Consider the following 13,920-nt stretch of genomic DNA (forward strand, 5'->3'; position numbering starts at 1 on the left):
TTTCTACCAGATGCATCCAAATTATATATTAATTTTTGTGGTTGGTTAAGGATTAAGTTAGCATAATTGTGCATATAAATACTTCAGCACGGCATGACACAAGGAAGGAAATTCCTTTGAAAACCAGAGGGAAATCACTTTAATCACATTTCTCAAGGGAATAATTCAACAGCTTGCAACTATATTTATTCTGTTTCTTGCTGCAGTAAGAGGAAGTTTAAGACTGCTCTCATTCCTACAGAAAGTTACCAGCAGCAGCCAGCTGTCTTAGATGAACATATACACACACAACTACAAGACCTGCTTTGTTTCATTGTTTCAAGGGGAAATCTGTCAGTTTTATGCCCCAAACTCAGTACTTAGCACAGTATATTTTTTGTGTGTTTAAGAAAAAAAAAATACAGATTCAGAAAGAGGGTTAGTTTTATATTGGACCCCCCCCCCCCCCCCCCTTTTTTTTTTCTTTTTTTTTTTGCTTGGCTGCCGGTCAGTATTTTCAGAAATAAATCTAACACTTTAATAAACTTGTAACGGAGCTGAATGGTGCAAATTTTGTAACCTAAGATGTTTGTAGAAAATACGCACACAGAGGACCATTTATAATAACATCTATGTCCAAAAAGTGAAGCCTGAAAATTGCATTCTTTCTTATGGCCAAGAGGCAAATCCTTTGGCTGCAAGTTGACTTCCTTGACCTATGAGCTCAATAAATTGTTTCCAACTTTAACATCTTACTAAGAACAGCACAATTTTTTCCAATGTTTAGTCCTCATTAGAGTGAAAAGGGGCAATAAAGCATCCTCATGTTGGACCTACTTTGTGCTTATTGCTACTTTATGAGTGTTTCAGTTTCTCTGTCACATTTCATATCACATTTAGTGATGTCACATGGCTATACATTCACCTCTTGTATAAGATATAAACTCCATATTTCTAGTCATTGTTTAGACATTTTCTCATTGCAAAGCTTATTCTGTGCCAAGGCAACTGACCCTGAGTTACCGTAAGAGAAGAGACTCATAACTGAAGATTAATGTCTTATTAAGAAAAAAGAGTTAAAGAGAGAACCCTCAGAGGAAAATCCTTTGGTGTTGATGGTAGATGGTCAGCAATCTACTTGTGGTAGAAAAGGAGGAGGAAAATACAGTGGAGAGTAGATGCACGGTGTAATAAAATGCTAGAGCGTAGTATTTAGAGTACTAGATGAAGTAAGACTTGATTTAGCTAATCTCAAGAACACTAATATTGCCACCTTGGTTATATTCAGTCTCCAGTACAGGAGACCAGCTTAGCCCTCCATTAAAGGGGTAGATTGGCCTGCTTAATGAAATTAAAAGAACAAGATTTGTTCAACAAACTGAGGTAAAGGAGATAAATACAATTCAATGCATTTCCCATGACCTGGTCATTCTCATGACCTCTGTGAAGCATGGCTGAATGAAGCAAAGTAATCTTTTTAGCACCATAAAACTGCTGGAAACATTTCTGAAATGGGTTTGGCCTTTTTTTTCTCTTTTTTTTTGAATGTTTGGTCACTTTTATTATATTAGCGACCACATAAAATAAATTAAGATACCTTTATCTTTCTTTTTCCTGTTTCAGTAAATACATGAGAGTACACTGGATGTTTATTATTGCCAGTAGGTAATCTGGTTGTGAGTGTACACAAGTATCACGCTAAATAAATCTACAACAGAAAAATGTATGAGGTCTTCTTCTAAATATGATTGAAACAGACATAGTAATGGACATTAAATGCTCCACGATATCATATAAAGTGACCCAGGTCAAGGTGAAACGCAGACTTTATACACAGTCTTTAGATGGAATGGCCTCTGACTTTTCCAAAGGCTTATCTCTGCTGCACCCACCTTCACCACACAAATCCTAGAAGCCTTTTAGAAGGGATTTTCTGACTCTGGAAATCTGTTTGCTTTTCTAAAACTGCAAGAGCACAAACAGGTCATGACCCTTCCCCCCTGCAGGCCATCAGCTCTGCTCGTATGGTTTATTTGGAATATGCACATTCAGTAAATGACGCCAAGAGGAGTGTTATGAATAAGCAACACTTCAGCGTTTTTAAAGGTCACTAATGTATTTCTCTCATTAACTATGTAAACCTTCTATAGTATGTTTTTGCAGAGCTGAATATCTTTTAAGAGCCCAGTGGAGGACATCTCCTTAATGCACCTGTTGTTTCCTCCATTCATCGTACTGTTCTATTTTCTGCAAAAAGACACATGTACAATGGATGACATTAATGCTCCAGAGAGGGGAGCTAAGGATAAACAAGTACCTCCTTCACATGCAAGCCACAGGATGACAGGCTGGATGGACCGCTTGTTTTAATATGTTTTTATCAGATACTATGAAGTGGAGAATGACAAGAAGCAATACGAATGAAAAAAGGGCTGATGCAAAATAAATTTCAGAAAACTGATTCAAATGTTTAGCATGCAAAGCAAATGACCTGCATCTTCATTTCCTCTGCTGACACTATTCTCCAAATATATCACTTTTAAAGCTTGCCATACCTCAGAGTTTTCTGAAGTTTGCCTTGATGTGACGCGGCAAATGCTATTGGATCTTCTGGCTCATCTCAGTTGTCCAGGTAAACATGTTATCTTGTGTTACAAACTAGTGAGGCTTACTGACTGCCCTCAACTTAAAAAATATACTTGTCCTTTAAAGGCTGCCATTGTATAATATTTTCTAGCTAAGGGAATGTAGGCCTTTTTTTCTCAGAGTCTATGCGGTAAACACTTCAAGGAAACACGCTTACTTCTTCTGTAATGGAAAGTTAAATGAGAAGATCAGCAGCTCCCCAGCATGTGACTGCAACTAGTTTGAATGATGACTGCATCTTTAGGAAAGAAAAAGCATTTTTTTCTTTTAAAGTTTAGCCAGTTTCAGCCACAGCCTCACATAGTCACATATATCCCTTCTTTAATAAATGTTGCTTTACACTGGCAGCGATCAATGCAAACTTTGTATGAGGGCTTTTAAGGTAAGCTTGGCTATCATTTTCATAGGGAGCGAGTAAGATGTGCTTCTAGGGATGAGACCCTAGAAGCACATGGCTTCTAGGGTCTCATCTTTCTTTTTGGTATGAAAATCTAATCAAATTTACTATGCAGCACATTTTAAAACAGCAGTACAGCAGTACTGGATTACTGTATTTGGCAACATCATAAATAAATGCAACAAAGAAAATCATTAAAATAAACTTGATATACTGAAGAAATGCACCTATAAACAGCAGTGAGACAGAACCAGGTACAAACACATGTAACATGATTACTGAAATAAAACAGTTTAAATAAAAATCTTTGCAAGGGCATGGCTTGGTTTGAGTTTGTAACATCCATCAGGGTGTTATGAAAAAGGGTCTGGGTTAAGTTAACATCCACCTTGTCTCTTTGGAACATTGATTTAGAAGAACTTCAATTATTCCAAATCATCCATCCATCATCCAACTATACTTTTATACATGCAGTTCACCAATCTATCACAGGAAAGCTCTTTCAGTTTCTCAAAATGTGTCTATTTACCATATGGTCTAAACAAAACCCACACTAAAGCCTACGCGGGTTAATTAGGTTACATTTAGGTTAGAGCTAGGGGCTGGGATAAGTCTGTCTTACATCACTGCAAATCAATATAGTGTCCTCAGACACTCAGTCTTTGTGTGTGTATATATTTGAAAGTCAAGGTTGAGTGGAGATCTTTGTGGAGTTGAGGCATGACTCACAGTTCACTCCACTGCTGCATGCTATGTGTGTAAGAGGCCACATAGTGGATAAGGTCCATCTATAATTCAACAAAGACAGACTTCCTCTTTCTCTGCTTTTTATTCCCCTCTGTGCTCTGCCTCTTTTTCTAAGTGACTGAATCTTCCTAATTCTGCATACAGCTTTTATTTTCCACCTTCTTCTATGCCAAATGTTGGAAGCTATTAAAAGACAAAGCTGCAAAGTTTAAAAAAAAAAGAAGAAGCTCAAATGAGTATAGGGCTACATGGGTGTGTAAGACCCTTGTCATTCTATAAAGCAATGAAATGAGTGGTCGTTAAGTGGATTTTAGAGATGATATCGTGACGACATACAAGCTCACCTGGATAATACAGTCTAGAAGGACTTTTCCTGAGATTTTCTGTAAGGATGTTATCAGAAAAGGATTATAAATATCTTCTTAAATATATATATAGTTCAATTTTATTTGTATAGTGCCAATTCAATTGGCAATAACAATTGTCCCAATGCAAAGTTTAGGATAGAGTAGTATAAAGTTTGGTGCCACTGGACTGTAGAGTGGTTGAGATGTGCTCTCTGAAGTGACATATCACATTTCTCCATCTGGCAAACCAATGGATGAGTCTGGGTTTGGTGGTTGCCAGAGGAACAGTACTTGTGTGCTAAAAGTAAGGTTTGGTTTAGAGGGGATCATGGTGTAGGTGTTAAGTCCGTGGGTATCCTGGTATAAAGTGGAGAGCACAGAGGTAAGTTGAACAAAAAAAGTTTATTATGATACAGTGTTCAAGACAGGTTCTTAGGTGGTGACTGCAAAGTTATCCCCCATAAGCGTTCTTGTCTTCATTGAGTTACTCTCCCATGCTGGTCTAATATCCCCTTTTCCACTCTGCATTGAAAGAGCTCTGGACAGAGAGGGAAAGAGGGAAAGAAACGCACAAACACTGATTCTTGCAATACTGATTGGAAGGTGAGCTGAGCTTGTTTAACAGTGCAATGATCTGGTGTCAGTTGAAGAGAATCTCCATCTTCCAGTAGCCAGAGTATAATTGGTCTGGCAACCTGCAGGTGTGTGATTGGTTGCTGAATTCAGGTATGTGATCACCGCAGCAAAGAGTAGTAAAACAATCTACCTCTGGAAGACAACGCAGAACTGAGAGAAACAAAGAGTGTGAGAGAGAGAAAGACGGAAGGACATCTCAAGCCAGGAAGAGAAGGGAACCTGACAATGGAGTTTTTTTTCTCAGGTATTGGGCTTTGCTCCTTAGTTCCATTGTAAAGGACTCTTAATGCTTCAGCATACCAAGACATTTTGGACAAATTCACACTTACATCTTTCTGGGAACAGTTTTGGAACTGGGAACTGTACATCAGCGCACAAGAAGGCCCATAAAGATATGGATGCGTGAGTTTAGTGTGGAAAAACTTGACTGTCTTGCACAGAGTACCTCAATCTGAGAGAACACCTTTGTTATGAATTAGATAGGAGACTGAGAGCCAGTCCAAAAATGCAAATTCTCGTAAACACAGTCCTAAACCTCGTGGAAAGACTTCTCAGAAGAGCTGAAACTGTTATATCTGCAAAGGGTGGGCCAACATCATGTTAAACCCCACAGACTAAGAATAGGATGTCACTTAAGTGTTAACAAAAGCAGTCACATTGATGACTGCACTAGTGTAAACTTAAAGCTGGCTGTAACTAGAAAGAATATTTGGTCATTTGGGAAATATCAGTTAGTGCTGGAGCTTTTTACTGGGATTATCAAAGGGCTTACAGACGTTAGGGTCTTCTAATGTGTTTGGTCAGAGTATCAGAGATCAGGGGGAAACCGTGTTTATGTCTGTCCTCTTTTAACCATCATCTCACACAAAGTGTAGTAAGCATCAGAGGCCTCCATTTCCTCCCTAAAACCATTGATTCCATATGACGAAAATGCAAGAGAGACAGATCAGTGTTCTTCAAAAGATACATTAGTGAGCATTATACTGCTAATCCCAGGACCTGTAGGAAACTGCTAATCTGGATTATAGAATTTGTATCATGTTATAGCATCATTTGTGTCTCCTTTACACACTAAGATGTTTTCCTCCCTTTTAAAGTCCTCCTCTTTTTAACCTCTTGAGCCTCTTATTTTAATGCTTAGCTCTTGGTGCATGAAATTTCTCAGTTAAACATTCCATATATACTATATTTTATTTTATATAAAATTACTCCATTGAAAAATGGAGTAATTTAGCATCTGAATGCTATCATATACTAAAAACTAATAATCTCCATGGAAAACAAGTTCGACATTGTTTAGACATTTTTTTTTTTTTTGGTGAATTCTGCTAATGGGATAATTTTGCCTTATGAAAGTTTGTTTTATGTTGTGTATGTGTGCGTGTTTTTTCCTTTCACAGTTTGTATAGGCTACTTGGTTTAGTTTAAGAAAAGGTAAATGACACTTCTTATAGAGCCTGTCAGAGATAAAGCATAAGAGGCAAATTTCCCAGACAGAGGGACTCATTAAAGGCTCAGTGCAGCACAGAGAGAACCTGGACCTAAGACTGGGGCAATGGTTCAGCTTTTAGTACCACAATGAGCTGAGGCATGTAGCCAAGACAATACTGGAGTGACTTCAGGACGACTGTCTTACTGTCCCTGAGCAACCTAGCCAAGGCCCACAATTACAGCCTGTAGAACAACTCTGCAGAACTCTGAAGAGAGAAACTAAGAGGCACTTCCTGTCTAAACCCAGTTGTCAAAACCACACTCAAAGCTGCTAGTACTGAATCAAGTGACTAAATACTTTTGTAATATGACATTTTGATGTATTTACTTTTTAGTGATAAAAATCATGTCAAATATGCCAGTTTTACCTATTTCATTTAGGTATATAACATAAGCATATAATATGAAGATAGTTGCAAGGTTGAGACTTTCTTTAAAGCCAATGCAAATATCATTTTTGCTTTCAGCTGTTTATGTTCTTATTCAGTGCAGTAATACCTTTGGGGTTTTTCTTTTAAATTCATTGTGCAGCAACACAAGAATCACAAGAAGAACAAGACTCCACAATACCCTGAACTCAACATCAAAGATTGATATTTGGACTACATAAAGAGACAGAAGCACCGGAGGACACATGGATCCAAAAAGGAAAGATGGCAATTTTTTTTAAAAAGCCTGGAACAACCTTCCTGCCAAGTACCCTGGCAAATACACACTCATACATCTATTCAAACATCATTTGAAAGAATGAGATCAAAATGGAGATTTGTGGCCATGAAGCACAGTGCCACATTTGGCAAAAACCAAATACAGCATGTCAGCACAAACACCTCATACCAACTGTCAGCACAGTGGTGCAGGGGTGTAGAGTTGGGCTTATTTTGCAGCCACAAGACGGTCAGTGAGTCAACCATGAAGTCCCTTGTGTACCAAGTATTAAAGAGTCAAATGTGTGGTCATCTCTCTGACAGCTAAAGCATTTTCAAAATTAGGTCATCTAACACGACAATTATCCCAAACAAAACATCAACTCTACAACAGAGGGACTGAAAAAGAAAACAATCAAGATGTTGTAATGGCCCAGTCAAAGTCTAGATTTCAACCTGAATGAAATGTTGTGGCAGGACCTTGAGAGGAAGAAGCAACACTGTAAAGAAGAGTGTGTCAAAATTCATCCACAATGATCTGAGAGATAAAGTTACACAGAAAGCAACTCAGTGTACTGGAGCTAAAGGTAGTTCTAAAAGCTACTGAATCATGGTGTGTACTTAGTGCATCACTGTAGCTCTTCCAGGCTAAACAAACTTGCTATATGTGTCATATTCTTTGGGATCTATATCAGTGTAAATGATCTAATGATGTACTCATAATGCATTGTTACACAAACAGAGATTTGGGGGTATTTCTTTATTTCTTCGATAATCTGTGTAAAAACAACAGTAATATCTGGAGAGTTCTATATCATTTTACTGTCCTGTGCAAACAAAAATCCTGTGGAAATCAAAAATGGAGTTTTCCATCATGTGTTGGCACTGAGAGCAATCAGACCACTGCATGTCTGACTCATCACTTGAATCTAACACAACAGCTTATCAGCAACCTTTTTACAGGAGAGGAGAAAGACAGAGAGGTAGACAGACAGAGACTATGGCCAATTTTCTAATCCTGCAAGTCCGACTTACTTTAGCGTTTCATCAGTTATTTATAAAGGTAATAAAGTCTACATTAGCCCAGTTATACGTTTATTGGGAATTCATATGGTCTTTAATCTTTGAATGAATTCCTATATTTTGAATTATTTTTTTACACTTTAAATTCAAGCTCAAAATAAATTAATGAAAGCGCATGAAATGAAAATTGAAACTGAGTTATTTGTTTAGTCTGTGTAAAAGTTAGCTCCTTAAGGAATTTCATGAGAACATGAAATAAACAACAGAAAACAACTGATTTGTAACTTTAAATGCACAAAGTGAAAGATGACATCTCAGAGCAATGAAATACCTTGGAGAAAAATAACTGAAGAGTAGTAAGAGGTGAGAGGTAGCCATGGAAACATATTCATGAAAGGAAAGACGATCCATTTGCCAAGATCATCTGACTCAACCAAGATATTTGTTATTAGTCAGAAAGTGCTGAAATGGCTACCAGCACTTTAAATATATTAAACAGTGCAGTTTACAGCAGAGCCACATATTGTAATCTTGGGATGGTGATCTGCAGGTTTTAGTACACAGTTACCTTATAAAGCATCAAATATGAGGGGCGGGCATGCATAATGTTTTTAATGAGTGATATGAGCAAAAATGGATTCAAACTAGGAATAAATTGAACAGAAGAAATCAATTCCCATGCCACAGCAGATGTCATTTTATGTGAAACGAACAATAAGCCTCTCACTCAGTTCCTCAGGCATTCACTGCACTCCAGTCCATTAGCTTTGCACTGTAGTCACTGGATCATTAGGCCCCATCCGCTTGAATAATGCAAAAAGAGCAAAGCAGGCAAATACCACTCAGCCTTATGTGCCTCTCATCTCTCAACACAGCAGGAGCCAACTAAACAACACATTATCCATCCAGTACTGTGTGCAACAACAGGCCTCCTCCCAGTGTGCAGGCAGCTGTGGTGACAACCCACAAATTATCCACTTTTACCACACTTATAAAACTGAAAAAAAAAATGGCAAGAGAAAAACTGAATACTATTTCCGCAAACCTGTGTCTCATAATCACATCAGCGTATGTTTAAAATCACATGGAACAACACACAAGGAGAAACAAAGTGTTTTATCTTTTTATAGGAACATATGACTGAAGGTTTAGTCAGTGTATGAAAGATCTTTTGGTATCAGGGTATCATCAGTTTGTTTTGGGTTTGCTTTCAGTGTTCATTGAACCTGATTACACATCAGGTTCAATGAACACACTCAGCTGTGACAGTCAATGGTGCAATACATGTCAACCAGATGGTAATTTTTTATTCTGTTATTTTTAGTATTGCAAAATTATGCATTTTTGATATGCTGATGAAAAGGTGGTGCAGCATCGTCAATAGTGTTTGTTTGTTTTTTAGCAGCTTTTCAAATGTATCACCCTCCACTACAATCTACACTCACTGATGTCTTTATCAGAAAAAATGTTGCTAATCTTGGGTTGGAAGCCAGTTTTACCTTCAGAACTTTCTGATTCTTTGTTCCACTGATTATGGTGTGAGAGATTTTGGTTCATATTGATATGATAGCATCACACAGTTGTTGCAGATGTCAGCTGCACATCCATGATGCATCCCAAAGGTGATTTAATGGACTGAGGTCCACTGACTGTGAGCACATTGTCATGTAAAATATATGTAAATGAAATAAAATAAAACAACTTTGATTTGATCTTTTTTTTTTACATGTTTTTTTTATCTTGCTGAAAGCAACCATTAGATGATTGGTACACTGTGATCACTAAGGGATGGACATGGTCAGCAGAAATACTCGGGTAAGTTGTTGGCATTGAAACAATGCTCAACTTGTACGAAACAGCCCAAAGTGTGCCAAAAATATCTCACACACCATTACACCACCATCAAGAGCCTGAATCACTGACACAAGGCAGGATGGATTCATGCTTTCGTGTTATTTATTCCTAAGTTCTGACTCTATCTCTGAGTGTTGCAGCAGAAATCAAATCGTCAGACCAGCCAATGTTTTTCCAGTTTTCTGTTTTCCTGTTTTGATGAGCCCACACAAATGAACCTAAATGAACCTAACCTTGCTTCCTTGTCCTTAGCTAACATGAATAGCTCCCAGTGTGCTCTGTCTGCTGCTGTAGCCTATCTGTTTCAAGGTTCAATATGTTGTGCAATCAAAGATGCTCTTCTGCAAACCTTGGTGGTAACAAGTGGTTATTTAAGTTATTGTTGTCTTCCCATCAGCCTGTAGTAGTCTGGTCATTCACCTCTGACCTCTGGTAACAAGAATGCATTTTCACCCACAGAACTGTCACTGGTTGGATAATTTCCCTTTTTTGGGTCATTCTCTGTAAACCCTAGTGATGATTATGTGGGGAAAATCTCAGTAGATCAGCAGTTTCTGAAATACTCAGTGGAACCTGTCTGACACTACAAATCATGCCACATTTAAAACCACTTAAATACCCTTTATTCTCCATTCTGGTGCTTAGTTTGAACTACAGCAATTCATCCTTACCATGTCTACACATCTAAGTGCAGTGAGTTGTTGCCATGGGATTAGTTATTATTATTAGTTATTGGCTTTACCAAGAAGTTGGAGAGTTCCTAACATAGTGATGGCAGGCATACATTACAGATTAGGGTAGATTTATCAGTGTGCTGCTAACTATTGCAGCTTAGTTGAAAGTACAGTGCATTTTTATGTTGATGGCAATATAGCCTCTGTTACACAGAGAACACAGGAAGTCTACAAGCCACATATATATACTGCAGGGCATCAGAGTTTGATTATTTTATGGCCATTGAAAGGGAACTGTGGGAATGAGAGAGAGTACCAGTGAAAGCTCTTTAGCCTAACCTCCAGCAGTGAAGATGAAGTAATAGGCAACACTGAAACAGACTGAGGATAGTTCCAAGAGGAAGAAAAGAACCATTCATTTAAACAATTCATACTAAAAGTATAGATTGTTTAACTTAAGTAAAAAATTATATAAATAACAATCTAATTTTTTTATTTATTTACTTTACATTCCTCTCTGGGTTCACCGGTCTTTATTTTTCCTCGTGCAGCCGACTGTAAGCAGGAACCCTGATGACCATGGTATTGTCAGAGAGTTAGGGTGTTTGTGATTTGACTTCCCTGCTGATAGACATCGCAGTTCTGCCCACATCATGGACAGAGCAGCCAATAGCATGAAGAATGTAAACCAAACGCCTGTGTGGAAAAAAAACCCAATGGGAGTGAAGCTGTTTTGCTGCCCTGCCTCTGCCTGTCGCTGAATAGCACTGTTGTGCGTGCACATGTGACTACAGAAGGCGCTTACTGGTATTTAAAAATCATCGATCGGGTGCTGAAGTGGACAGCTCCTCATGCAGATAAAACAAACCAAAACAACAATGGCTCGCGTTGCTCCTCGCGGACGCTGAATGGCGAACCTAACTTGTCCGGCAGCGCATTTTCTTTGAACATTTATTTTAAGCTGCTGAAGAGAAAAGGCGCCGAGCTCTCTAAGCAAACGGTTAGGCGGATGTTGTGACACCTGTGGCTGAATCGGGATCGCAATTTCATAAAAGGGTGGTTGGATTGTTTCACGTTCGCATCCGTCCTGCAGGAGACGGGCTGCGGAGCCGTATGATCTCGTGTTGGAAAACACAAAGGTAATCTAAAGCCTTTTAGGCTACGGGGCATTACTTTCTAAGCCCCTCTCTATATATGCTTGCACAGGAAGGAGCATGGATAGAGAGGAATTTTCTCTCACCAGCGCGTTGAGTGGATTTAGAGAGCGGCTGGTGAGCTCCCGTGGAAACTAAACCGAGGTCAGTGGCTAAAGCATTGTTCGAATAAGCGCGCTGTTTAGAGCTCCCCCTTTTTAATCATTTCATATTTTCTAAGAAGGATATAGATTTTTTTTTTATCAGTCATGGGGAAAGAGGAATGCAAAACAATGCTGGACGCTTTGAACAAAGTGACCGCCTGCTACAGGCATTTGGTCATCGCTCTTGGGAGCACTTCGGACTCGCAAAACCTGCGAGAGGAGCTGAAGAAGACCCGCAAAAAGGCCCAGGAGCTGGCGGTGGCCAACAGGACTAAACTGACTTCTTTGCTCAAAGATAAGACCATCAGCAAAGAGGATCGGGCCGAGTACGAGCGCCTGTGGGTGCTGTTCTCTAGTTGCATGGAGCTTCTTGAGGTGGACATGAAAAGGTCCTTAGAGATAGCACAGGATTTCCCCCTCAAGGTGCCCACAAGACACCTCATCCAGACAGGGATGACCGGCAGCACCACCACGGTGGCGGCCCGGGCCATGAGCGTGCAGAATATGAAGTACGAGGCGGACAGCAATATCGACACGGCAGACCTCAGAGACCTACAGGCCGAGATCACCCAGGTGAGCCAGATGATGGAAGAAATGGAGATGAAGGTGCAGGTGGCGCCGTGGGCCGTGGAGGCGAAGCAGGAGGCAGGCGCTGAGCTCAAGTCCAACATGAGTGTAGGGAATTCCTCAGTGGGTGTCATCTCGATCTGCGAAGAAGAGCCCAAAGAAGAAGAAGGTGGCGGAGGGAGCAGGGAGACTGGTTTTGCGTCAATCTGCGCGGTGATTGGATTCTTTGTCATCGTTATAGTCGCCTTGGTTCTAGGCTATTTGGTCGTCAATATGTGAACTGTCTAACCAAAAGCCCACCCTGATGGACATCCTGTGAAGCTGCCCAGGGAGCGGTAAGACTCTGCAGGCCCATAAGAAAGAGAAACAGCGTCTTTTTGGGCTTGAAAAATAATGTGGACACAGAAAAGTTATTAAGCTTTCCTTGATTTGTGAATGTATTTGGCAGAGACGAGAAATTGCACTAGATAAGCTAAAATGTACTATATAGCCAAAGTGTGAAAATAATGGGAGTGAGGTAGAAAAAGTATGTTTGGGGGGGAGGGCCAGTGGACCATTTATTTTTGGAAGAGGGTGGGAAAAAAGGTCATAAAATTACGTGACAGAGTCTAGCCATCAGGATGATATAAACAACACGTAATCCAAGTGGATTAGTGGAAAAGCTCAAGCAGAAATGTAGCCTACGGTTAACTATTCTCATGATGTTCTGTGGATTGATGCTTTGCATCCAGAAAAGTTAAATCTGCTCAAACAAACAGGGGGGCATCTAAAAAACGGTTGTCTTATTGAAACTATAGTGGAAGCCAGCACAGTTAATCTCTGCTCGTCAAACCACACTGGTCGGATGTTATCAAATCTGCACTCTTCTACACTCCTTTCAGCACCGTTTTAATGCGTCATAATAATCTGTATAGCCAGATTGCAATAGGCCTGCATCTTACTTTACCGCATCAAATCACAATGTGCTTGATGAGAGCCTTGGGACCGAAGAGATGTTCACAGTCTTTTAATAACGCACCCATTCACTGTAAGCCTGCTCATGTTCCTTTTCAGGGTTTTCTTGCACAGTGTTGAATGTACATTGCAACATGAATAGAAGGTTTGTATATACTGCTGTTTCAGAAAATGTACATACGATCAAGTATATTTATTATAATAAAACTTCGAAACACACTTGAAAATGTGCTTGCAGTTTGATAGGTGCTTTACAAACATGACCAGGCATGCTTGTAAGGTCACTTTGTCTGAAGGTGTGGTAAGTTGTGTACCAGTCCGGGCCTAGTTTGTAATCACTGCAAACCTAAGCTAGAGATCTATACTGGGGCTGGGTATCGTCACTGATTTCTAGAATCGATTCAATTCCGATTCACAAGGTCCCGAATCGATTCGATCCACGATTCGATTTAATTCGATTCGATTCAATTCAATTTGAATCTGGGAAATTGTGACAGTCAGAAATATTATAATTAAGATCAGTACATTTACATATTTTTGTATCTATAAAAAGGAAGCTGACACACGCAAGACTTTATCAAAGGCGTGAGCATCACAGCAGATGCCTTTGTGTCAAAGTAGCTGAGGATAAAACACAGAAAAACATTTTATAAAAATATTC

At 39.4% G+C, this 13,920-nt stretch overlaps 1 protein-coding gene and 1 long non-coding RNA gene across 2 annotated transcripts in view; both read left to right on the plus strand.

Annotated features, from left to right (window-relative positions):
- Positions 1 to 6,943, plus strand: part of LOC308398404 — a 30,684-nt gene extending 23,741 nt beyond the window's left edge. The window contains exons 2-3 of the long non-coding RNA XR_013971951.1: positions 2,525 to 2,611; positions 6,775 to 6,943. This is a non-coding gene — a long non-coding RNA (uncharacterized lncRNA). The remainder of the gene's footprint in view (positions 1 to 2,524; positions 2,612 to 6,774) is intronic.
- A 4,268-nt stretch (positions 6,944 to 11,211) lies between these two features.
- LOC308398339 (regulator of G-protein signaling 9-binding protein) lies at positions 11,212 to 13,465 on the plus strand. Its single transcript, XM_080884914.1, has one exon. The coding sequence runs from the start codon at positions 11,844 to 11,846 to the stop codon at positions 12,582 to 12,584; it is 741 nt and encodes a 246-aa protein (XP_080741040.1). The 5' UTR covers positions 11,212 to 11,843; the 3' UTR covers positions 12,585 to 13,465.
- The last annotated feature ends 455 nt before the right edge of the window (positions 13,466 to 13,920 follow it).

Source organism: Rhamphochromis sp. 'chilingali' (genome assembly GCF_963969265.1).
Source record: "Rhamphochromis sp. 'chilingali' genome assembly, chromosome: 6".
Classification (NCBI taxonomy): Eukaryota; Metazoa; Chordata; class Actinopteri; order Cichliformes; family Cichlidae; genus Rhamphochromis; species Rhamphochromis sp. 'chilingali'.